Source organism: Oryzias latipes, chromosome 10, assembly GCF_002234675.1.
Source record: "Oryzias latipes chromosome 10, ASM223467v1".
Classification (NCBI taxonomy): Eukaryota; Metazoa; Chordata; class Actinopteri; order Beloniformes; family Adrianichthyidae; genus Oryzias; species Oryzias latipes.
The window spans coordinates 17,740,234-17,766,742 of record NC_019868.2 but is presented as its reverse complement, the minus strand read 5'-3'; the positions used below and the strand labels follow the sequence as shown (position 1 = coordinate 17,766,742).

The window sequence follows — 26,509 nt, the reverse complement described above, 5'->3', positions numbered from 1 at the left end:
TGGGACAGAGGAGAGGAAACTCATTTACAAGAGTGTCCAACACAAGTAAATCCAATTTACACACTTCAGTGTGTCTGTTCAGTTCTTCTGTGGTTCGTCGTTACAAAACCGGCAGCAAAAAACATAAAAGAAAAAAAATAGATAAAGTCAAAGTTGAGGTTTCTTAAAGAGTTCTGGATTTAGGTTCAGCAAGTCAAAGTGCAAGGCTGAAGACGTTTTACGGGAACAGCTTCACGGTAGTTCTGCTTCATTAATCATTAACAAATAGAATAAATAGAAATAAAACTTCAAGTTAAAGCAGTTGTTCAACTAACACTGCATTAAAGCAAAAAGAGAAAAAAATATATACCGGTAACTGAGAAAAATAAGCAAAATATAAACATGACTACATGGAATATCTTTTGTATTCAGTCCTATGTGAAAAAAAATACTTTTAACTAAATCTGTCAGCTTTTTGTCCTTAATGAATTTACTATTGACTCTATATGAGAGCTGACCCCTCCCCCTGGCAACCAAACAAGAAGTACCTGCTGGCCTCAGAAGAAGCCAAAATCAAGGATTTACCCTCAACCAAATATTACCTAACACAAGAGGATATTTGATTTCATTAAATTTAGTTCATCAAAAAAAAAAGTATACTCAGCCACACACACAAAAAAAAAATCAATGAATAAATAAAAAATAAACTTTTGGTTATTCGGTCCATTAAACAACATTTGGAGTCTGGTAGAAGGTAAAAGCCTAGCATGCTGAAAGGAAGATAAGGTAATTAACCCAGAGTGGAGATGGTCAGGTTGAAGGGTTTTTTAAACAGAGATATGTAAGGGAGAATGTCCGACGAAGAGTCCCTCATCAGAAATGAATGGCCGACGCGAAAGCCTGAACTGTCCAGTGCAAAGTGAAGGTTGGTTTGCAAAGTCCATTAAATTCGGATAATGGACACTTTGAAGGACAGCATCCTGCTTTTAATCCACCCCCAGCAGCCAATCAGCATCGAGTAGACTAGCAGACTTATTCTTTTTTTTTCAGTGAGGTCCGATGCTCCTGGGTTGCTACTGTTTTTTGTGATAGCTGTTCACTCCACATTTAATGTGCAGTTATACGAGGATGAATGTTAATAATTTCAAGATGATATGAGTTTGATACAAAAGGACAGGTTAACTGAAAGGCTGTCACAACATGCTCAACATAGTGAAGACCCCCCCAGAGGTCCAACGCCGTTATCTTATTATTGAAGGTTATATGTGTCATCCTAGCTCAGCTGTGGTCAAAGCAGGTATAAACCAGCAAGATTTTTTGGGAATGTGCATATCAGCCAATAACAAAATTGGGCAGATATTATCTTGCATCCCAAAACAAGTTTTATGAAACGACTGAGCTGTGCTTGTTGCTCTAAAACAGAACTTGTTAGCTTCTCAGGCACTCAGAGAAGAAAAGTTCAATTGAAAAAGTATTTTCACTATTAAGTGTTTGAAGCGGAGATTATAAAAGAGAATAACGTGCATCGAGATGAAATGGAAAGCGTCTAACAAGAAGAAAAATCCTCCTCCTGAACAAACTCAGGCTGCTAAAGTTGATGGGAGTCAAAAAAGATCAACAAAGAAATGAAAGAGAACATAATAACAAATGAATTAAAAAAAAGAAAAGTCAGGTTTATAGCTGGGCAGCAGCAATGTTGCAATGAGAAGACTATTTAGTAAATAGCAGTAAACAGATCTCTGCAGCTGTGCTGAGTCTGATGGACCATATAAGGGCCTTGGATTCTTTTGAAACCCCCAGAGGGGCGAATGGTGACACAGCACCTGCATTAAAATGAGAAGAGTCCAGTGAGGGATCAAAGAGGAAAGAAATAATCGATCCCAGAAAGGCTGCGCATGCTGGCATCGAGTCTAAACCCAGCTTTGTGTTAAATGTCTTAAACTTTAAAAGAAAGAACACAGCATTCATTTCAGATTTTGTACAAATAAACTTCCCAAACAGCCTTTAAATCCATAGTCATGTTGTTGGGGCAATTTCATGCCTGATTTACAATAAATGTAATATTTTAGAAGAAGCTGAGCTCTCGTGGTGAGCGTGTCTACCTTGGGAAGCACAGGCGTGGCTTTCTTGCTTTTCTTTTCGGACGGATCATCCAGCATGTCCGGCTCAAAGGCGTAAAGTTCCGTCAGCTCGTTCATCGTAAAGTGCCTCTCGATCTGCTGCTGGTCCACGACTCGGAATGAAAGGGACTGCTTGGTTACCTGCCTCTCGTAAATCTTCTCCTCCATTGTACCCTGAAAGACAAAAAAAAAAGGCAAAAGAAAAATGACATCTGCCTTCTAAACACGAACAGTTTGTTCTGATCTCAGGAAAGGCGGCGAATTAAGAGTTAAAACGTCAAGACAAAACCCGCCACCTGTGAGTGGAGTAGTTGCCGCCTACTTCTTAACGAACAAAAGTTTAATTTAGTACCTCGCAGCAAATAATCCGTGTATGATGGGTCCAAAATTAACACTCACAAGCATTTTTTTTCTGTTTGGCGAATAAAAGTTAAGAGGGGTACTCGCCATTACTGTTTGTGCTAAATTAGCCCCATCTATTCCCCTCCTTTTGGCTCCCCCTCTCTCAAAACCTTCAGCATATGGGCGATAGCCTCCTACTTTTTGCTCAGTAACCTCCTACTCTGAAAACATCTGAGGCCCCTGCAAGCATGTTGTTGGTAATAATTATTAATACTAAAAATGTTTCCCCTGAAATAGCAGAAAACAGAACAATGAAAAGTGTAAAAAGAAAGTTACCTGGGCTAGGAACCTGTAGACGTACACAGGTTTGATCTGGCCAAAGCGGTACACCCTGAAAATACTCTGGACGTCATACGAAGGGTTCCAGGAGGCGTCGAAAATAACAACCCTGTTGGCCGCCACCAGGTTGATGCCAAGAGAACCAGCTCTTGTGGAAATGAGGAACAAGCGCCCTCTGAAGACAGAAGCAGCAGAAGAAAATCCACCATTATACGCTGTGATTTTGAGAAAGCAAACACAGTTGTTGGGTATGTGAATCAAAGCTCAGCACCTTGTGTTACTGGTGTCATTGAAGTCTTCAGCCCACTTCTTCCTTGTTACGGCGTTGGTGGAACCGTCCAGGCGATAATAGTCAATGTTCCTGTACCACTTGCCTTCACCTTTAAAAAGACATTGGATTATTACATTTCTGATTTTATATAAGGTCCATCAAAATAAATAAAAAAAAAAGGTTGTCGTAGTCTTTCCTGGATAAAAAGTCACAGCCTAGGTATTAGCAGACAACAGATAGATGTGTGTGCTGGTTAGAGGCCAGCAGTGTTTAGCCTTAGAGATCGGCACCCCCGCACCCCCACCGCAACGGCTTTCATCAACATTGGAGTGTGTTTCCAATTACGGCACTGTGATCTTTTCATTACAAATTACAAACCCTTGAGCAAACATTTTTGTGGAATAAAAGTCAAGGTCTAATCATTTTTAAAATGAAAGCAAAAACAGCTGCTGAAGTTTAATTAGGAACATGACATTACACCAGCGGCAGTGTGTGTGTGTGTGTGTGTGTGTGTGTGTGTGTGTGTGCGTGCGTGCCCCGTGTTGGAGGGTAAAACATATACTGGTGCATATGACTGCATGTCCAAACACCCGTGAGGTTTGGCTCCACCCCCCGTTTTATTGACAACAAGCTTCTAATTGATCGAAGCTTCACCTGAAGACGCCAAAAACCTGCAATCAGATCATTTACTTTTATACACAAAGGAGGAATTTTGATGTGCCGCTTCATTTATGGTCTGTCTTCACACATTTTTCGGTAAAAAGACCGTTACAATTAGTTGTCCCTACATTTTTGGAATTACTAAAACAAATGGCTTTTGAGCATGGCTACAACTACTTGATTCCCACTATAAACTATTTTTCTTCAATAAAAAGAACACTTTTTATACATAGGTTTATCCTAATCAGCCGCCGTCACACTTGAGTTTAACAATTTTTCAGGGATTCAGGAACCAAAACATTGAGCTGCTAAACGGGAATACTTTAGGAAACGAAAAGAGTGATAGAACCTTCGATTAATTAGGACTAAATGTTTTTTTGTATTTACATATAATTAGTCTGGCTTTACAGTAGGGGTGTGTATTTTTACCTCTCACGTGATTAGATGCATGTTCCATAAAACAATACATAAAAAGGTCAAACTAAAGGAAGTGTCTCTCATTTAGGGTTCTGCAACAGTAAAGCTCTTCTTTAGAGACAAGGAACCAGTTTTAAATGTTAAAAGTTTGTAGTTTTTTCAAATTTAAACTAGTTTAATGCAAGTCTTTAAATAACCTTCAAACAGCTACTTATTAATAAAAACATACAAATTGACAGTGTAAAATCCAAATCTAAAGAATTGGACGGGCAGCAGCTGTTGAGTTAATGCACAGACATTGGGGATAATTACATTTACATAATTACATACGTAATTATCTTTGAATGGATTATTCCCCCAACTTACTTCAAATTCTGAACTCTAAATTTAAAAGAAGATCCAGGAGTCCTCATAATCCTCAAGGGTTGTTTAAGAAACGTTGTGCTCAATCAATCAATAAATACATAAATAAATAAACTACCTTTGTACGGAGAGGGTTTAGCATCTTCATCTTGCTCATCTTTGCAAGAGAGCTCAAGGAAGTCTTCAATCAGATCCAAAGAGATGAGGGACTGACTGAACACCAACCTGGTGACAAACAACAAGAAGAACTCATTTCACATCAAACGCGCTCTGAGTAAGTAGTCAAAAAACATTTAATTAATACCATCAAACCCCTAAGAGTTTATCAAATGTTTTTTTTAATTTATTTTTCCCTTACACTTTATCTTCTACTTCCTCAGCCATGCGCAGGATCTCAAACAGAAGCGTCAGCTTGCCGGAGTGTGCCAGGATCTCAGCGTCGGCCTCTGTGACAAACTCCCTGTGCCAGTCAGCAGAGCGGGGACTCCCTGGCTCGGCTCCAGAGGGCTGAGCTGTACGCCAGAGAAGGTTACAGATCAGTTTTCTGAAACCTGGGACTGCTTTCCTTACTCAACGCTAACTGTGTGATATTTGAATCAAAGAATCCAACAGGAGTTCAACGCTTTTCTAAAACTAAAGCACACACTTCCATTCAATTCAACTCAACTCAGGTGTATTTATATTCAAATCAATTCAAAAAGCAAATAATAAATCACCCAAAGGGGAACAAAAAAGGTCTGTCAAAGATCTGACAAGAAAATGTAAGACATCCAATTTAGGAAACAGTAACATTACTTTTTTGGATGCTAGAATGTAAAATAACAGGACAGACTGCAGCTCCAGATAGTAAGTCTAAACACTATTCTACATTTTACGAATGAAGCTATAGGAAAAAACAGGAAAGGTAGTATCACACTGCAACAAACTCTGATCATTACACCTGTAGGAGTGTCTTTAAATTATGATAATAACAGATTTCTTTTTAATTGACTTATTACAACCAATTAAAGAGCAAAGTTCACACATTTTGCTGCTTTATCCCAGAGATCTAAGTACATAGCAAATCTATCAGCTGGAAAGAAATTTGTCTAAAAATAAGATTGACCTTTGTTATGCAGCTGGAAAAAAATAAGTTACAAATCTAAAAAGAATGAGTGAGTTTATTGGGTTGCAACCATTCACTTTCCCTATGATTCAATTTAAACTTTGATATTTTAGGTTAAGTTACTGTATAACAAAACAAAAAACTAAAAATGAAGAAAAATACATTTTAAAGTTGCTAATAAGGTAGTAACATTAAAGAAAACCTCTCAGTTAGCTTATAATAAGCCAGATGTAATGTAGTAAAACAATAAATGAATTCCTCTTAAACATGTTTGACACTTTCAACATCAATAGTATGCAGTACTCACGAGTATAGTACTCACGATTCAGTTCAATGGAGTGACATATCTTTAAATTGAGGATTATGGCATTCAGAGTGTGTTAAATATGATTATTGTACTGGCCAGTGAACTTACGTTCCTCTACAATCTCTGGCCTGTTTCGACCTTCTCCGTTCCTGCCTCGGGAGCTACTGTTCCACTCCTTGATGACCTCCACGTCATCGCTGTCCGAGTCCTCAGAATCCTTCTTTTTTCCTTTTCCCTGTTTCTTTTTCCTAACAAGAATGAGAACCGTGAGAAGCCAGGGGGTAACAGCTGTAACATCTTTGCAGAGCTACAGACAAATCTCAGCATAAATGCAGAAAGAAGAAAAAGGATTTTAGGCTGAATTTACTTTTTTGTCTTTTCAGTGTCGGAGGAAAGACTCATGGAGGACTCGTCGGTTTCTGACACAATGAAGTCATCCATACTGTCTTCATCAAAGAAACCCTGGAGGAAAAAAAAAGTTCAGAAATGAGGTAGATCAATTGAAAACAAAGATATATTATTGGGTGGCACCAGTAGAAGTTGGGGTGCAGCCTCAGTATGTGTGGTCTGCTCCTCTGATGCATCGGTTTGTCAGAACAGCATTTGTAGGAATATTCCCCACAGTGTGCGATATGCGGACGCACACAGTTTCAATTATCAAGTTTAGTCTGTTTCTCTCCGGCCATACCCTGTTTTCTTTGCTGATGTAGTCGAGGTGAAGGCACCAGGGATGGGTCCAGATTCTGCTGAGCATCTGGAAATCCTGGAAAAGTTTGGTCCCCGCCCGGCCGCGGCCCCCTTCCAAAGCGTTCCCCACACCTGCACATTGGGGAGAAAGTATAAGCAGGAAGATAGATGTGTGTTTGCACAATGTGCAGCATGCTCTCAATCTCCTCAAACAGATGTGTCAGTTTTTGGCCTGCAGATTTATATAAAAAAAAAAAAAGTGGAGGATAAGGATCAAGAAATGAATCTTTCAAAGCACACAATGAGATCAAGTCTTTTTTTTTTTAGAAATTAAAAGGAAGCTCCTTCAAAGACAATCATTACAACCACAAAGAGCAATGAGCAACTATTACAATAGAAAAGTCCCAGTTGAAGGAACTAGACCTAAATATATTTATAAATATGGTTAAAATAAATTCAACTGCATAAAAGGTTTGCTTATATTAAGTAGTTCTCCCATGAAAATGCTCCACACAATTCAAAGATTGGGTACAGGACACACATTGAGGCATAAAGGTCAGCCTTCCTTTTTACACGCTTTATAATGGAAGAAAAAAGCGGAAAATGATTTTGTTTTACAGTTTAAAATGTTTAAAATGTTATGCAAACTGCAAAAAAATACCCAAATCAAAAATCAAAAGTTACTTCATAACTTCAAATTCAAGATTGTGTATTCTCATGAACATGTGTTTCTTGAAATGTCAGTGACGTCCATATGGTGGTACTGTATTCATCCGACTCTGGACACCTAAATTTGGACAATCTCTACAAACAAACAAAAACCAATTTATCCAATATGATTTGCTAAAAGTGGATTATAAAAAAAAAGGTTACAGATAGAGTAAAGAACTAAAACCGTTGCATTGGAACATCACAAAAGTCTGAAAGAACATAATTTTTCTGCCCATTTATTGTAAAATATGGTTCTTAGTATATAAAGGACATTTTATTTTTTCTAACAACCACACTTTTTTTTGTATGCACACTGTTGCCCATCTCTCCCAAACATTCAAAACGTGGGAAAAGTCTTAAAACTTGCTTGTGGCACACAGCCAACTGCCACTCTTTCAATGCAGATGTGTACATGCACACACACACAGAGCTAAGGTCACATTCCAACAAAAAAGGCCACTAAATGGCATAAAGAGCCACTATAAAAGGCTTTTCATTCATCTTTAAGCTTTGAATGGTTGACATCCAGTAAAAAAATTAAATAAAAGAGAGACATTTTAATCGAAACAATTCAATAGTTTTGCTCTGGTCTTTGATCATATTTTTGAACCTTTATTTTACTTTAGCATGAGACTTAAGTAAACTTAAATACAATGGTCCCTCAATGTAACACCATTTACCTTTCGCAGTGTTGCAGATTGTTTTTAGTGAAATTTTGCCCTTTTTTAACGCTGCATAGTGTTCTGCCTTCTGATTGGCTGTAGACCTTGCCAATCAATCTCTTCTGTCACATTCAACTTGCTTGAGCTACATAAATCCTTGATTGCAGGCAGTCTGTGTTTACTCTTTAATACTGAACTTATTTTTCTATGACGGTTTGAACTTTGAGAGTATAAACAAGACAGAAAAGTGTTAAAATGTTAATGCCTGTCTGAGAGAAAGTGTGTGTTGTGAGGGGATTTACTGCCTTAAAACATCTGTAATCCTACTTTGCGGATTTAATCTACTACGGGTTATTTTAAGAACTAAATTTGACATAGGCCAACGAAGCTGCAATTAGAACTACTATAGCCACAAAAACAGGACAAGTAAACATTTACAGTCTATTGAATACTTGGTAAGATTTGGGCTTGTGCATGGATTACATGATTAGATCTGAATGAAATTCATTTGTTTGATATTTTCTGAGTATTCATGGTTCCAAGTCTATTGAAGTGTTTGTCCATGAGTGCAGAGTATCAAAGGTAGCTAGAAAGACATGCTTGTACCTGTGAATTTTAAATGTTGGAAAAAGCGACAGAAGCAGCTTCACCTGTGAAATGCTCCAGGTAGTGTCTGTAGAGTTTGCACTGAAGTGGAGTCATTCTGATCGACAGCACATACTCGTGTTTAGGGGGTAAAAACTTGGTGAGGGCTGTGTAATCTTTCCTCTGTTGGAAAACACAAGAAATTATTTTGGTTGGTAAAAAAAAAAACTATCAAAACTAAATGCTTACTTTTTGAAAGCTATTTTTACCTGAACACATCCAGCCAGCATCTCGTAGAGAATGTGAGCCCTCTTTTTCATAATCCGGACATCGTGTAGGGTGGAGTCAGCACACTGGCCATTCTGGATTGGGTTAATAAATCGATTCCTGAACTCTTTGACTGACCCCAGCAGGTTCTCCTTGATGAAATTCACCATGCAGTGGTCTATAATAGAAATCAAGAATAACCATTTAGTTCATTTCTGTGTCATTTTTTAATTCGGTTGTGCACCAACCAGAGGAGCTGTTTCATGCTCTACTGTCATGGTTTGTGGTGTAATTTCACAGAATTGAGCAAGTTTAGTCAGAAAATGAAAAATCGATTTACAAGAAACAAACCTAGATGAGTTGCTGTCTGTTTAACCTGAACTGAAAATTTCCCTTTCAACCTTTTAGGAGAAGGCCGTTTAGTTGCACATACCATTTCTACTTTAGTGGTAGGTTTGTAGTTAGGGAATGTAGCTCCCAAGAAAGCATTCAAAGGTTTCAAGGTCGGCTGTGGTTTTAAACTGTTCTATATTGCTTCCAACTTGACTGAGGGGAATCCTGCACATGTTCTGTAATGAGGCCACAGCAGTGCAGGTGCTTTCTGATAGCTTCAGACTGTTACCTTCACATCATTAGGTAAGATACAGTGTGAGTTAGGCCTGCACAATATACCGCAAATTTATCGTTATCGCAATATCCAGCTCTGCAATATGCATATCGCAAAAGATTGCGAATATCGCAATAAATCTTAAACCCAAAATGTGTTAAAACATTCTTATGGCATCTTGACGCTATTAACGAATCAAATAAATCCCTTTATGCTTTGACCAATCAGATGGACGCCTTCCCATTGTTTAGCAATCAGATGGAGGCCTATTATGTTAGATGTTTGTCACCCATGTCGATGAGGGTCATTTGGAGTATAATTTTAAACACTTGCAATGAAATGGGATAGATGTTTTTGGCATTTTTCTATTTTTTTATATACCGCAAATTATATCGTTATCGCAATATTAATCTCTAATATCGCATATCGCAAGTTTTCCTCATATCGTGCAGCCCTAGTGTGAGTAATGTTCAAGCAAACACTGACTTTGCTTACATGGCCATCAAATTTAAAAATAAAAATATTCTAAGTCAGCTAATAACCTAAATTCAAATCTTTACATGTAAAGAATGAAAGAATGTCATAACAGAGCACATCATTTGTGGGCAACAACTCCCATTCCAGTTTGAGAAAACATTCCGTTTGCATTGTACATCTTTTAGACGCTTCGTACTGCCATGAGACCTGTGCCAATACTAAAGCTGCAGTTCACAGATGCATGCTGGGAGACAAGGCTCATGTGTCAATCTTAGGCTGTGTACAAATTCCGTCAGTATTCATTACTTAAAAGTACTATATAGAGCGTTCACCACTTTGTAGGGCTGTCTGAATCAACAATTACAAAAATTCAGAGCCCTAGAAATTTCCCCGAAATCTCTGAAAAAAACTAGTGTGGATTGATGGTCATTAGATTAGCAAATATAGACTACAATATATTGCGTTTGAGGGAGTGATAGGGGGCAGCGGAAGTGTGTTCGGTGCGCGCATTCATGTTGTGTGTTACGGAGGAAGGAGAACAGTAATAAAAGAAGGCTTCCCTCAGCCGAACTGCTATTGACTCTTTATTAACCCACCCTGGAAAATCTGAGGGTCCGAACGGGGAAGTGAACCCCGAAGGAGGATCCGCCTTCGGCCCTGGAGAAGGTCTCCTCCTCACTTCTGACCACGGTCGGAAAGGAAAAAAAGTCATCGTGGGGAAGGTTCAACACCACGCTCGGCCATTTCGCTGGAAATATTTTCAAAAACCGCCCGGTTGTGATAAGAGCCCTGGAGTTTGGCCTGAATAGAGCTGTCACCCCAAATATTAATCCAATCGGTGACCTCGCTTCCCTTCGACTGACTGGTCTCAGCAGCATCGTCTGCCATGGTTGATGTTTATGTTCTCGTTCCCGCCTACTTCAACGCAGAATGATGACGTTTGTAGCGTCTCAATGACGTACGGGTCGGATACATGTGGCCTGGCCATTCAGACGGAGGTCGCGTTTCAAAAGATCGGATACGTATCGGATTTAGGACCACATACCCAGGTGGCCTGGGTCCCATTTGAAAAGATCGGATCTGTGTCGTTCAGACTGTCATGAAAAGATCAGATACAGGTCGCACAGGGGCAAAAAAAATCGGAATTGGGTCGTTTCAGCCTGCAGTTTGTGAACGAAGCCTTAGTCTCTTGTATGCGAGTGTAATCACAGATGAACACATTAACCTAAATGTTGAAGAAAACAAAAAATCCTAAAGACATCGCCCAAACTTTGCTGATATGTTAATCTTGAGTGGTAGATGGCAAACCCCAAAATACAAGATGTTTAGCCAAAACCATGAAATCTCACATTCAATGAGGTTGTTCTGTAGAGGCGTTCCAGTCAGAACAATCCTCCTCTTTGTCCTGATGGCATTCATTGCTTTGGAAACTGCAGAGGCCTCGTTCTTTAGGATATGACCTTCATCACAAATCACCAAATCTGGACCTAGAGAAGACCAGCACATTGACATCTTATAAGAAGGCAGGGACTGCTGAGATTAGCTACAAAATAAACACATCCTCACACATTACAGGAGGTTTGAAAAACATGCACAGAAAAAGTATTTTCTAAAAATACTAAGGAATTATGACATTTTTTTTCTAATAAGTTTCTTCACTAAAATAGAATTTAAAGCCTACAATGACCATTTTACCCTACTGTTTTTAAGAGTAACCACATGAAGTCATAAAGAAGTGAATCTGAATGCTAAACTGCAGAAAAATAAGTTGAAAAACTGTGTGGGATTTTCTAGGCCAACATGTAGGTAGAAGGTTTTGATAGTTGCACACTGAATGCTGGTGATTCATTTGCCAGCTGAAAAAAAAACCTAAAACAGTGAAAAAGGTGAAATACTTCAAAAGAAGTTAGACTAAATGAAATTCCCATCATCCCTCAGCAGCACAAGTTTATCGTGAGAAAAACAGAAGTAAAGGTGGCCTTCACATATTTGACCCACTATTCAAAAACAATACCTGGATCTACGAGGGTTTTCCTGAGCGTCTCTTTGAGCTTTTTGCTCTTGATGTTCCGCCCCTGCGTCAGGTTTCGGTACATCTCGTATCCCATGATCATAACACCACCTGATTCGTGCCATGTCTGAAGGGCGTACGCTCGCTCCTGTGGCCTCTTTACTGTGGCGAGCTCAGTCACCTGACAAAGCATAAGGAAAGGTGAGTTTTCTGAGAAGGAAACGCTGCAAACAGCTTACAGCAGACTTCTGACCTCTAAACTCTCCTCATCTTTCAATCCATGTTGCCACTTTTCAAACTCGTTGAGCCAGTTGAGGACAGTGTTCAGGGGACACACCACCAGCGCTGTGGCAAAATCCAGCCTTTCGCAAAGCAGCAAAGTATGAAGGAATGTCACCACCTACAGGGCAGAAGAAGACCTACAGTCAAACCTGACCACACATTTCAAAGCTTCAAACAAACTGAAATATTTAACTCTTTGCAGCTCAGCATGAAATCTCCAGAGCACATTTAGGATTTTTATAAAAGCTGCGTTGAAAACCTACAATAACTAAATGTGATTCAGATCGAAGAGCTTATTTAGAGTTACTCTGGCAACTAAGATGTCATTTTTTTGGCATTACAATATTCAACAGCTAAAAGGGAAACACATACTGGGCTCCAGACTGCGACCAAATGGTGGCAGTTTGGGACCAAAATTTGAGAGTGTGCGACTGAATTTTACATCCAGTCGCACATGTGGGACCAGTAAATTAGCCTCCCCCACCCTCTGTATTTTTTATACATTAAACGTGGAAGGGGCAAGTCAATGATCAAGGAAATGAGCAATGAAGTAATCAATGAGACGCGAGCGCACACGCACGCAAACACACACACACGTACTCATGAGACGCGAGCACACACTCGCGTTTCATTGAGTGATGCCTGTCTGTGAGGCGGCCACTGCGTGTGAGAAGAATGGGGATGGCCACTGTAAGTGGCTAAAATGCGTGGGGGGGGAGGGGCCTAGAGATAATCGAGCGCGCGTAAACATCTGTGGGAAGGAAACGGAGATAAATATCATCACAACCTGATATGTGCGCTCGTCATAGCTATGAGCAAGCGAACTATTCAGGTCTTCCGACCTGCTGCTAGTGTACCAGTGCCAGAGTCTACAGCAGGGGTCTCAAACTCGCGGCCTGCAGGCTATTTGCGGCCCCCGCCTTAGTATGAAAGTTTAATGTTAATGCGGCCCGCCAGTTTGAATGAATGACACTTTTTCATTGTCATGTGCGGAGCTGACAAAGCAACCAATCATAGTGGGGTAAATGACTCTTGGGGGCGGGACAATGACCGGGCTTGAAAGCAGGGGAACATTTAAGGCAGGACACCTGACAGCCCTCTCCCCGGACCACATTAAGGAGGTCCTTACTTTCCTTTTTAGAATATATTTATTCCCTCGTAATTTTCTAAATACGTGCAGTCTGTGCTGAACTTGTTTCTGGGCCGCACAGACCCGGAGGAGGGTTAAGGTTATGGTTAGGCGCCGCTGGCGGCGGCGTATCAACCACGACCAAACTGTTCTCATGCACGGCTGTAACGGCAGCACACCGCTCCCGCGGGAGACGGTCAGCTGAGGAGAATAAATGTCCCACACCTACATGCGTGACAGCTAACGCGGAATGTTTTGTAATGTATGTAGCCTTTTTTTTTGATCAATTGGTATTTTAAATTATTTTAATTGATCACTCAACTACAAAAACCCAACAGGACACATGTCCCATAATGCATTGCTTTGCAGTCATAAGAGCAGCTTTCAGTCAGTGCAGTGCTAAATTTCCAACTGCATTGGGTAGGTTGGCGCCTTGCTCCCACCCCTTTCTCCTGATATTTTTGTGATGATTGACAGGTGATGTTGGAGCAAAAACAAAAACATATGACACACACAAGGTGATCTACGCAGCGTTGAGTTCACCTGGGTGATCTCAAAAACGCTTGTTGTGCATCTTGGCTGCACTTAATTGGTGTCACCAACATAAATTTCAATCAGTTTTTAAGCTTTTCTCTGATCTCAGGTATCTGTATCGATTGTTCTGATCTCCAGTGAACAGCGCCCGTTCTTTTACAGTTTACCTTCTTCTGTCAGTTTACCTTGTTGCATCTTCAAAAGTGCAGAGTAAAATGTCACACTGAATTTGAAACAGCGCATTGTAATTTCTGCATCTATTATTAAAGTATTTATTAGTAATACAGTGGAAATTAGTAGATTTGGTTTGCATGTTGATTTACGGTAAGCCCCCCTAAATTTTCTGGTTGTGCCCCTAAAATTTTCAGTTGGGGGCCAAGGTGCACCTAGTGAAAAAAGTTAGTCTGGAGCCCTGTGGCATATACATACAAGAGTAGAAATTATAATGCAGAGCTTAAGAAAAAAAAAGCTTTACCCTAATACTTTCTTTTTACCTGCAAAGTTTTTCCAAGGCCCATACAGTGGGCCAAAATGCAGCCAGAGCCAGGGGACTTCCGAATCTTTTTCACTGATTCACAGCAGCAGTCCCACATAAACTGAACCCCTGAAAAGAAAAAACACCAATAATCAGTCTCTGCGTAGATGTGTTGGCTTTTAATGCTGCATTCAGATCAAACTGCAATTAAGTCGTCAGTTTTACCTCTGCCGCCCATCCATTTTATACTTCTTAAACCACAATTGTGAGGCACCTAGGAGAAGGTACCGCTAACCTTTATTTTACAGGTCTAATGCAATATTAAAAAAGATATGTGTGTTTTGGACTTAACCCCCTGATCACACCATCAACACGTTAGTTTAGGACACATCAAATATTCGCTCAAGTTCAAACTTGTTGGCGATCGCAAATAACGCAGAACCTTCCACTTGTTTGCATGACGTCTTCCAAACATCAATACATTGACTTATCATTAAACTGTACACCAATTGCATTTGGTGTAAACGTTCCATAAAACCGGTTTTCCACAAAACAGAGTATAGAATCTGCATTTACTTACCATCAACCTGGTGAGGTTTGAGCTTTGTGACCAGGTTCCGGTGCACCTGCACCAGCGGCTCCTTGGTTTCTTCATCCTCATCCAGCACCAGCTTGGTGGTGATGGGACACGTCACCTTAGAAGCTTCTTCTACAACAATCACCTATGGGCAATGGAAATATATGCATGTATGTTCTCTATACACACTGACAAAACTAAATCTTATCTCAAGGCATAAATAAGCAGCTGTCTTCATAAGCCTTCCCATAAGTCAAAACTTTTACAGCTGCAGATCTCTTCAGATCACACGTCCCATTCTTTTCAGTATCGCAGCTTTCTTGCACAGCGTTATCCCTGCATGCATCCAGTGTGCGTTGTGTTACCTTATTATTATTGCAACACAGCTTATTGATATTCACAAGAAAATGCAGCCAATACAACATCTGCACTTTACATCCTCCTGCTGAAAGAGGTCAGACACAGGCCTGAATGGAGCCAAACCAGTGATAATAAAACGCTGGTTAGAGACCAAAGCAAACGTTCTATGACAAAATTCTGTTTAATCTGGGATAGAGATGACGGAATCCATGGGATTAAAATATGTCTAATAATTATAGTACTTTGATGTTATAATCAAATTTACTGCAAACTATTTAATTAAGGTTAAACAGTATTAACTACATTTAAATAATAGACCATATAAGTGATAAAAAGAATAAATTGAAGAGTTTTCAGCGTAATTCTTTGCACTGAACAAGCAATTAGGCAACTGTAATGAAGTCTCCCATTTCCTCTGACAACCCATTTCCCAAGAAAGAAAGAAATGGATGAGAGTAAAAATGTAATAAATATGTCATTGAGAAATAAACTCTAGAACAGGTTTAACAACGAGGATTGTTGCTATTTTCAGAACATGCTTACCTCTCTAAGTTTCTCCCGGAGTGCTTCTCTTTCAGCAATACGTTTCCTCCTCTCCTCTTCTTCCTTCAGAGCATCCCTGGTTTCTGTTCGCAGGTTGTCGTCCTTCAGGATTTTGCGGATCTTTTTACGTCCTTTGCGCCCCTCTCCATCTGGGTCATCATCATCATCATCTTCCTCTCCGCTCTGTGGAAATGAGCATCAAGTTCAGCTCTCTGATCTTACCGCCCAAAGGGGAAAGAAGTCACTTCCTCTAATCAGCAGCTGAGGGATCTCATGATTCATTTGTGCCCCAACCCCCCAACACACAGTGGAGGAAACGTTCAAACGTTGCAGGTGTCGCGTGTGACATGAATCCCAAAACTGCACGTTTGCTTTTTATGTGTGCCCAAAACTGATTACTAAAAGTTGATGATGAAATGAAAGTATGACCAAAGTCTGTGTTTGAGACACCTTCTCGTTGCTGGAGGAAGAGTCCTGAACTTTAATCCTACGCCGCTTCTTTTTCTGCTGCTTGTAACTCCTCTGCTTCTCGCCATCTTTCTTTTTAGACGATCTAAACCAAATAAGGAAAAAACAACAGTAAGTTCAAATAAATTCGGCTCGTTCTGGGGTAAACGTTTGATGCCGGTTGGACGGCTGTCTTTCTTCATACCTCGTCTTTCGACGCTTTCCATCGTCCTCGGAGCCACTAACCTCCTCGCTTAAGTCTGACCCTGAGCTGGAGTTGGACTTCATAAAGTCTGAGTCTGAGGAATCGTCACTGCCAGCTGGAAAAAGCAAGACAAGAACATCAGGAAAGATGTTTCACAGATGGAAAAACATAAATATATATAAAATATTTTGTTTTACATTTGCGTCCTGATTTTTTCTTGCCCTCGTTGCTTTTCTTTTTTTTTTTGCCCCCGTCTTTCTCCTCCCCTGACTCGCCCTCGCTCATGGAGAGTTTATGCCGAAGCAGTTTGTGGCGCTTGACACTCTTCTTCACTTCCACATCCGAATCGGAGTCTTCAGAATCTTCCTCATCTTGAACAGATAAAAAAATAAAACATAAAAGTCATTACTTATATGAAAATGTAATTATGGTAAAGAGATAGATTTATAGAGGCTATATATTACCTTCCTCTTCTTCGTCTTCTTGTTTGCCTTTTTTAACTTTTTTGAAAGACTTCTCTTCTTTTTCTTCTTCATTTTCAGAAGAACTTTCTGCTCCCGAAGAATAGTGGGATTTTATTTGAGCCAGAAGCATTTTCTTAGCAATCCTTTAGCGTAAGGAAAAAAACAAAAAGTTCACCATAAATCACACACAAAAAATATCCCTGTTCTAAAAACTACAGAAAGACATAAAGCAACAAACTTATAATAAAACTAAAAAAAAGAAATAAAGAGAAATAACAGTAAGAACGTGGGGTTTCAATAGTAATTATACATCCAATATCATTCAGCCATTAAATTAGTCACATTTCTATGGAGTTTTATTGTAGCAGTAATGTTTGGCATCACTAAAAAAAAAGACTTCTATTGACATGCCAGAGCAGTTTTATAGAATACCATATATGGAAAACAGTGTACTGGAAATGGAATGAGTAATTTACTTCGGTACGGCCTGGTTTGGCCACACTGATGCAGAAGAGCTTGAATCGGTAAATGTGTGTCAATTAAAAAAGGAATGCCTATTGACTGACGCCTATTGATGCAAATATGCATCAAACCACTTCAGCACCAAAATGACTTCAGTTTAGAATCTACATGAAAGCAAAAACAAGCTTTTTTCACAGCTGGAAACAAATTTCACTGTCAAAAGATTAACCTACCACTTTTAGGTAACAATTCATCAGTGAGGTTATGCTAAAAATTGTTTTGTATGCTTTAAAAGCATGTAATATTTAAGTTCATTTGACCATGTTGTCATTAAACAGAAGGATTTAATGAAGCTCAAGTGTTTTTAAAAAATGGAGCAAACTAATCGTAGAATCAAACTAAAGAAATACTATTTTTTTCTAAAAACAAACTTCTAGCGTCGCCTTAAAGTCCCCCTAAAGATGAAGGAAATATGAGGAGCAGCCAGAAGGTGCAATCATGCCAGCCTAAAGATTGAGTACTGAGACTGAAAGTCTGAGGTTTTTCTACCCTTAGCTGTTTGTGACACCATATTGAAAGAAAAAAAAATCAATTTTTGCAGAAATCTGGTGCATCATAGAAAGAATGGCCATGTAAAGCCAACGCTCAGCACTTGTACCTCCAACACAATACAAGCACCTTTCTCAAGAGGAAGTCTGTCGTGATTTTAAACACCTTTTTTTTTTTTTACCAAATACCTGTTTTCTGGATCATCATCATCATCTTCTTCACAGGCTTGATTGACAGAGTCCTTATTGTCAATTTCATCTCCTGTCATGCAACAGGGTCAAATAGACATTTTAATAGTATTGTGAGAAGAACTAAAGCAGACACAACACAGGCTTTCTTTTATCACCAACCAGACCAGCTACTGTCTGGACGTTTTCTACAAGTTACCATTGACTGTATACATGAACTGGACTGAGTGAGTGTGACGCTACCCATTAAAAACGACTTGCTTATGGTTTCAACAAAACCAAGGCAATTCAGTTGCCAATTTTTCGCAATATGGACGCCACCATGTTGGAGGAAGATGACGCCAGTCTGACTGGGTCTGAGTCAACATTTATATAGCGGCCAATTAAGAGTGAACTTGTTGGAAGTCTACACCCCTACCGCTCTGAAGCGGGCTTCGTTGAATCTGTCAATCAAATGTTCCACATGAGGGCCAGCGGGCACCACCTATTTGACTGAGGCATCTGATTGGTCAGTTTATAACTTGAATAACTTTCACTACAAAAAAATCTGGGGGGAAAATTGGTTTACCAAGAAAATGTGAAAAACAATTGACCAATAATGATTATTCTAACTTTTTATAATGATGGGGGGGGGGGGGGGGTCAATCAGTCCAGTCCTCTGAAAGTCAATAGCTGTTACTTAAATTAACCTTTTGTTTTTATTGTAAAACTTTATTTAACGATGACAATACAACTGCCTACAAAGAAAGGATCTATGCAAACGAGTTAAAACGTTTAAAAACAGAAAAGGTACAATAAAACCTTATGCTTCCAGTTGATTCATGAATATGTAACCAAAGAAGAGAGTCCTATTACCTGAAGACTGATGAAACATCCCAATGGAACCAATGACATTATCATCCACAATGGGTTTAATCTTTTGTGCATCGCTGTCTTCTCCAGAGTCACCCTCAGCCTGTTCCTCCTCCTCATCCTCCTCACTGGAGGAAGACTGGAGCTGAGAAGCTCCTTTAGGACTCTTTCCCTTTCGCTTCTTTTCATAAGATCGCTTCCGACTAGCTGCTTTGCTTTCCAACGCGTCTTGCTTCTTTTCCTCTTTTGCTTCTTGTTTCTTTGAGCGGCTAGATCTCCTCTTTGATACTTTGCTCGTCTCCTTTTTCTGGTCGGAGTCAGAGTCTGAGTAGTCCGAGTCTTTCTGTTTCTTCTTCTTGGATGCCTTCTGGCTTTTATTCTCCGTATCTGAATCTGAGGTGGCAGTCTTTCGTTTGCGTTTTGACAGGTTTTCAGTGTTCTGAGAAGAATCCTCTGATTTAATTAAACCTTTTTTGGCCGTTGTGCTTTCCTGCTCCTCATCTGTGCTATTGCCCTCTGCGGCTTTCTCCAACAATATGTGCGGAATTTCATCTGAGTCAGAGTCCTCTATCGTTTGAGCTGAGGCACTGTTGTTCTTGTCAAGCTTTTTTGCACGGTCACCAGATTTGCTGGATCGCTTAGACTTGCTTTTAACGTCTTCCTCAGACTCCGATGAATCCCCCTTGATCTTTTTCTCGGTCTGTTTCCTCAAAGGAGTGGTCTTTAATCTGCTGGAACGGCGGCTTGGTGGTGGGCTGTCGCTTTCATTTCTCATTTCAGAAACCGACCGATTATCATCTTCGCTTTTATTTTTAGACTTTGTCGGCAGCTCCTCACTCTTTTCTTTGTTTTTGGATCTGGAGGACCGTGACCCACAGGTCGTCACGACTGGCACAGGGGTCAGCTTGACAATTAGATTCTTCACTTTGGGCTGGGGCAGCTGAAGCTCTGCTGGGTTTGTGTTAGATTCTGTCTCAGCAGCTGGGACTGAATTAGTATCTGGTTTAGAAAGTGTTGACGAGTCTGCCAGACTCTCCACCATTTGAAAAAGCTCTTCAGGAACGGATGTAGGCACAGACATAATGTCTTGATCTAAGGACGTCTCACCAGTCGACACAGGTTCCTCGCAAGCTTCTGTTTTTATCATTTTTTCATGTATATCTGTTTCTGTTTGGTGGTCTTTCATCTCAGCCTTACTTGACTCTTCTTTATAGTCTTCTGCCTGGCTCATAGGGTCCTTGGTTTGCTCCTTAACTTCTTGAGCGACCACAGAGTCCTTAACAGAGCCCGCTTCTTCCTCCTTCTCCTTTTCCTCGTCATCACAAATCTCTGGCTGAAGAACTGCATCCCAATCCCGATTTTCCTCTGCTTTTAGACTCACTCCAGCATCGCAAGCTGAACCCGTTTCATCCGCCGGCTCCTCGTTCGCATCTTCAACCGTTTCACGAACCGCATCAGCTTCACTGTGTGGCTCCATGTCTGATTCTGGAGCTGCGTCCATCTCATCCCCTGAATCCGCATTAGCGTCTGCATCCATTCGATCGATTCCTGTTGGTTCTGCAGTGTAACTACTTTTTTTCACGTGTTGCACATCATTACCGTTCTGTAACTCCATGCTTTTGAATTCAGGCTCCAAAGCTGCTTCCAGCGCATTATGGGCTTTTCTCAAATCAGAGAGCACAGCCTTGAAGGCTTTCAAATGCCGATACCTGATAGACTTGTCTCCTTGATCTTCAGCTGCCTGCTGGATAAACTGGATGAATGTATTATTCAAACCAGTGGTAGTTTCCACTAGTTTTTTTGTTTTCTTTATAAGTTCTTTGGGTATCTCTATTTTTTTGTATGAGAAAGTCATGACACCAGAGCCTTCAACGTGTTCCTTTCCGTTGGCGAGAGCTTTGTGCTCTTTGGTCGTTCTGCTCTTTCTTTTCTTGCTGTCTCGCTCCTCCCCTTTTTCGGTCTTTTGTTGTTTAAGTTGATCGTGCTCTAGTTTTTCCATAATTCGCCAACACTTGAAGACTAAATCGTGGAGCGGTTCTGACCGACATACGTAGCAGTGCCACTTTGAGTTCTCGTCGGTGATGTTTGACAGCTCCTTCCTGCCCAGGTTACGCAGAATGCACTTCTTGCAGAAAGCGTTGTTGCAGTAGTCACAACATATGAGCTTTCCACCTTCAGCACACCACCTGGGAAGAAGCATTATAAAATTATTCTCAACTTAAACAGCCTTTTTAGTTTTTATATCTGGTCACTCTGACTCTGGGAAAAGCGGCTTTTCATATCGGCTCGGCAGATATGCAACATATTGCTAACGTTAAATGCTGCATAACGGCACAAGAACGCTTTACTACACATTTATAAATCTACGATTTATGTTGATTGCAAAAGCACTTTGCTGTTGTACAGTTTTGCATAACAGCTCTTCTCCGCTCCGGAATCAACTGGAATTACATTCATTGCGTAAACGGTTGAAGAGTTAGAATGGAGTTAGAAGGGAGCTAATTGCAGAGTTAAAATGCTTAATTTGCTTGAATTAATACTAAAAGGCACAATCAAATCCTTAACCAAAATCTGCTTTTAAGACTAACAAATTGCCTGATTAAAAAAAAAACTACCTGCATTGCTCATCCATCCCATCAGAATCTTTGCTGATGTCATCACTTGTGTAGTAGTTGTAGCATGACTAGAAGAGAAGAATAAATATGATCATTAAAGAATAATAAATGCAAACTGCACAGTAAATTTTCAATAACAGAGGTACCTAAATGCGTCTGGATTTCCCTACCTTGCAAATTAAGACTTTAAGCGCAGGATGCTCACACACAGAGTTGCGCTGGAACTGGTTTACCTGCTTTCCACAGGCAGTGCAGCTGACCTTCTTTTGGAGGGTGTCGTCTGCAGTAGTAAAAATGTCTCGCTTATTTTTCTGAGGGTTGCTGACTCTTGAAACTGAACTCTTGATCAATTGAAATTACCTGGAAGTTTTTGTTTGAAATCCACTCGAAGCTTCATGGCACCTTTATTTTCATTTCCACTGGGCCTCATGACCAGAGTACCTGAGAATTGGAACTGGTATGATCAATGCTCTGGTCACTATGAACTTGTTTAAAAGAGCATCATTTCTGTTCGATGTGTACCTTTAGATCTGCTGCTGGTGTTACCTTCAGATGGATTGTCAGAAGTGGCACCTTCATTGTAACTGTCAACTGAGGGGTCAGATTCATTCTCTCCAGTGTGCTTCACTACGGTGGTGGGCTTCCTAAGATGTAAACACAAAACTTCACTTTTAAAATGTTAATATCTGCACATTTACTAGACTGCTATAACAATGCTTGAAATCTCACTCAAATCCTCTTTTAAAAGCGTTTCCAGTGGTCTTTTTTGTTATACTTTTGTCATTTCTAGCCAATTTTTTTTTTAAATATGTCATTTTGTGGGAAATAGTTTTTGCAGTGGCAATAGGTCATCAGCAATTTGCCTTAGAGTTGTGGATGGGACCATTGGTGCGGAGTAAGCCTGCCTCCACTTCCCATCATCCATCTGTTTACACTCTCTCCTGCTAGCTTACAGCCTCTTATAACCCCAACTTAACATTGCAGGTACAATAAACCTGTAAATTTAAAATGGTACGACCCCATCCTATTTTAAAGACCTCATAATGCCTTACCAACCAAACAGAACACTTCACTTACAAAATGATATACATATTTATATATGATTCTCCACAGTTCTAAGCAAAGGGAAGATGGTTTCATAAACCGGGCAATATAATATAATATATAATATAATATATAATATAATGTGCTAAAAATGTAGATTTTCTATCATTATTATTTTTACCATCAGCTATATGTACCATAGTGCATGCAACTTACTATTAACATGTTTGAATTAAATTTCAATAATAATTAGTTGTTAGTAGGCCGCTTGTAGTTTGAAGCTGGGAAAGAATGGTTCTGTTCTCTCCTCTCTTCCTTATTATTTATTTATCATTTAGTTCTCCATGCCTCTGTTTGGTACGGTGTGATTCATGTTATCTCTCTTTCCAACTCCCCTCTGGGGGAGCGGGAGTGATTCCAGATTCCAGTTGGCTCGTCTGTGTCTATGCTGTGCTCCTGTCCTTGGCCGTAGACCTTGGCTCTGACTCGTCTCACACTCCCAGTTCCATTTGGATGAAGCCCATCAGCTAAACTTTTACATTTGTAGTTGTAGTGTTGGATAAGCAAATTCTTCTTTAACAGTCATATCGCCTGTCTGTCCTAGGAGAAGATCCCTCCTTCTTGTGGACATCCCTGAGATTTCTTCTTTGTTTTCCCTAGAATCTTGAATATGAAGCAATATTGGAGCTATCCAGACGAGGAAAACGAAGACGTACGTGGAACTAGTCGTCTACAAGTGCATCAGAATGAAGCAGAGATGGGAGCTTGTGGCCCGCCAACTGTGGCTTCTGCATCACTGCTACGAGCTTTTTCAGATGGCATTTTTTCCGCCGTCTCCTGTTTCATATAGAAGCGATTGTGTAGCATAATTAAAAATAAAAGTCAATACCAGAAATGCTTTTTCATTTTCAAAATGAAGCTGAATTTTTTGACTGAAAATTAAAAAGAAAAAGCAATCCGCCAAAATGCTTTTTCATTTTTCTTCCTCAACACTGCTTATTCTGTCACTTAATCAAAATGATAATGAAAATAGTATTTGACATTTCATTGTCAAAAAGTTCTCTGGTAAATGTGTAGCAACATTCATTTAGAAATGTCTAATTTGACAATTAAATGGATTAACAGGAGTGCTTTTTAATTTTCAAAATGTAACTGCATCAAATGACTCAAAATTAAAATGAAAAATCAATACTTTAAAATGCTTTTTCATTTTCTACTTAAAAACCGCTTATTCTGTGTCATAATTAAAACGAAAATGCAAAGAGAGGATTGCATTTTCATGTTCACATCCACCCTGCAAACACTGTCGCATAATTCAAATCGACTTAGCATTTCCAGAGGGGAGGCGGGGCGATCACATCAGTGTTATCTCCGTCTGTCCGGCTGCTAGGAGACACATGCTAGGAGCAGTGCGGCCAGGCTTGTAGCTTTGCGTTAGCGGCAGAGGAGAGGGCTTTGTGATGGTTGTGCACTCCTGAGGATTGTACACAGCTTCTCAGCACTACCTAGGAGTATTTCCACCACCACGGTTCGTCGAAACTTTCCCCCGGACTACCTTTGTCTTCAGACCGGCAGCCGGATCGCAGAAGGCGGAAGTGCTGCTACGCAGATCTGAGAAACTCTAAACCATCATATGAATTTGTGTTTCCAGTGGTGTCCAGACAAAATAAAGGCTGACGTTATTCCCACATATTTACATCCAAGATAGTAATACAGTAAAAAAAGGACATTTAGAAAATACGTGTTGGTGCAACCAGCAAACGTTTAGCATGGCGAAATCTGCTATAGCTGTTGATGAGGCTCCAGCTGTCCTCGAACAGCAAAATCAGCACGAAGCTGCAGGAGACTATCTTCTAAATTGCCACAAAACATGTTAAAAACACAATTTTCATCCCAATGGGGCTTAAAGAGCCACACTGATAAAATCTGCTCCTCACCTCTTGTTGCGTGAAGAGGAAGGCTTTGTACTGTCCGCCGAGCTTCCAGGCTATGAGAGAACCAGGAGTTAATTTATGACCTCAGCAGAACAAATTTCAAATTAAAGGTGTACACAATCCATCAACCAGGTTGGAACCTTACCTCTTCCTCTTTCCCAGCCATTTGCTCTTGGAGTGATTCAGTGGACTCTAAACTCATTTTACCTAGAAAGATACTTATATTAGATACTGTGCTATTGAATCATAAACTGGGCTAAAAATGTCAGAATTACCAGGTAATTTATTATGAAGAGTAAATTTAAATCAATTTAGCCTGGGAAATTTGCAAGATTACATTTAATTATCAGGATTTTCTCATAATATTTATTGCTCTTAACAGCAATAATATTTAGTTTTTGTTTAGCCTTTAGGTTGTCTAGTATATGTTTTTTATTCCTGTTTCTACATATACTGAATATAAAAACACAAGCAGAATGACAAAGACATAACATTTTCCTCCAAAATAGCACAAGGATTATTTTTCCTTGAACAGAAATAGTAAGCAGATCTGTAGATTAGTTAACATTCATGGGATGTAAACAGATTTTTTTTTTAAATAAACAGTAACAAATTAAATCCTCCGAGTAGATCTTGTTTTGGTGAACTTGAATACACGCCAGAATAAATAGAAACCGTGTAATAACTAATTCTAATTCATTCAAAGCGTCAACTAACCCAATTACAGATGTGTGTGTTGAGTTATCACACTGTGTGTTTATCATCGAGATGGCTAGGAGCTGTGCTGAAACATCAGTCCAGACCATTGTGGTCTAGACTTCATCTGCTTGCTACAATCACTCCGCGTGGACCCTGTTTGACCACTAACACACGGCTAACCGGATTTTGACAGCTTGTAATTTCAAAACAACCGCGGATGGCGTGCTTGGAAACGGCCATTCCCGGCTGGAAGATGAGACAAAACTAACTGACCTGATGTTGGCTTGGTGATCGGTGCATGCATAGGCCTTTCACCCCGCCTCTGTTTATACAATGCGATGAACTCGCGCGTTTTCCGCAGCCTGGAGCTACATCTGAGCATCGAAACGAGCCTTTCACGCAATCTTTTGGAGACTATGCAAAATCCATATGTGCATTGGCCGAATTTTCTGATTTCTATTGTGATGACAATCTACTCCAGAGTCGCACAGAAATGTCTGCCTCCATTTCTCCGCGAACTTGAACATTGCCGGCTACGCAGTGCATAGCAACTGCTCGGCTAGTTTAGCTAGCTGCGCTCCGACGGCCCGGCTTGCCGCTAGCAACAGTAGCACAGTAATCAATGCAAACTGACCTGTCTAAACAAACACTATAAACAGTGATACCTACCTGCTTCCCACCGTCGTCATTTCCTGACGGACAAAGATGAGTTTTGTTCTAACTATACCCGGCCTAGTTCTAACAGAAATGGAAATTTTCTGTGTTGCGGAGCAAGATTTTGGGCTTAAAACCGAAAAAACTCCGGCCAAGAGAGACAAAGCAAAGGGACCATCTTGCCGGATGACTGTGGACGCAGCAAAATGGCGCATCCAGTTTTGGTCTTCTGCGCTTTCCTATTGGCTGACAGACTAAGATGCCATGTGATTGGTCCAGATTTTTAGAAGGAAGTTGATTGGCTGCGCCGATGGCTGCAACAACACAAGACGGTGGGCATTTTAACTTTCACAGCAATAATAAAATAAATTAAAATGAAGGGCTTGGACAGCTCCATGCATCGGTTCTTTTACAGACTTATATTGACTCATATATCGACGCTTGTAGTTTGAGAAGTTGGTTGTAATGCTCATTGTCCTAAGAGTGGCTGCCTAGTCCTTTAAAAATAATTAAAAACATATTGCCAATATCTGTCAGTACTGCTAATGTAGGGTAGATGGAGTCCTTTCAACTTATTTTTGTCAAT

General features: G+C 40.1%; 1 protein-coding gene across 1 annotated transcript in view; it reads right to left on the bottom strand.

The window, feature by feature from the left end:
• The window catches only part of atrx (ATRX, chromatin remodeler), a 36,700-nt gene extending 10,559 nt beyond the window's left edge, over window positions 1–26,141 (bottom strand). The window contains exons 1-29 of the mRNA XM_011480285.3: window positions 25,939–26,141; window positions 24,716–24,777; window positions 24,574–24,623; window positions 22,115–22,236; window positions 21,953–22,033; window positions 21,763–21,872; window positions 21,593–21,660; window positions 18,981–21,163; window positions 18,126–18,198; window positions 16,927–17,069; window positions 16,660–16,833; window positions 16,463–16,577; window positions 16,261–16,363; window positions 15,811–15,993; window positions 14,911–15,052; window positions 14,350–14,459; window positions 12,164–12,310; window positions 11,914–12,091; window positions 11,249–11,386; window positions 8,818–8,993; window positions 8,614–8,731; window positions 6,592–6,722; window positions 6,271–6,365; window positions 6,012–6,151; window positions 4,850–5,003; window positions 4,610–4,716; window positions 3,052–3,160; window positions 2,778–2,955; window positions 2,082–2,273 (exon numbers count right to left, since the gene is read on the bottom strand). Coding sequence (XP_011478587.2) covers window positions 2,082–2,273; window positions 2,778–2,955; window positions 3,052–3,160; window positions 4,610–4,716; window positions 4,850–5,003; window positions 6,012–6,151; window positions 6,271–6,365; window positions 6,592–6,722; window positions 8,614–8,731; window positions 8,818–8,993; window positions 11,249–11,386; window positions 11,914–12,091; window positions 12,164–12,310; window positions 14,350–14,459; window positions 14,911–15,052; window positions 15,811–15,993; window positions 16,261–16,363; window positions 16,463–16,577; window positions 16,660–16,833; window positions 16,927–17,069; window positions 18,126–18,198; window positions 18,981–21,163; window positions 21,593–21,660; window positions 21,763–21,872; window positions 21,953–22,033; window positions 22,115–22,236; window positions 24,574–24,623; window positions 24,716–24,772 — 5,577 coding nt within the window. The 5' untranslated portion in view covers window positions 24,773–24,777; window positions 25,939–26,141. The remainder of the gene's footprint in view (window positions 1–2,081; window positions 2,274–2,777; window positions 2,956–3,051; window positions 3,161–4,609; window positions 4,717–4,849; window positions 5,004–6,011; window positions 6,152–6,270; window positions 6,366–6,591; window positions 6,723–8,613; window positions 8,732–8,817; window positions 8,994–11,248; window positions 11,387–11,913; window positions 12,092–12,163; window positions 12,311–14,349; window positions 14,460–14,910; window positions 15,053–15,810; window positions 15,994–16,260; window positions 16,364–16,462; window positions 16,578–16,659; window positions 16,834–16,926; window positions 17,070–18,125; window positions 18,199–18,980; window positions 21,164–21,592; window positions 21,661–21,762; window positions 21,873–21,952; window positions 22,034–22,114; window positions 22,237–24,573; window positions 24,624–24,715; window positions 24,778–25,938) is intronic.
• Between the last annotated feature and the right edge of the window lie 368 nt (window positions 26,142–26,509).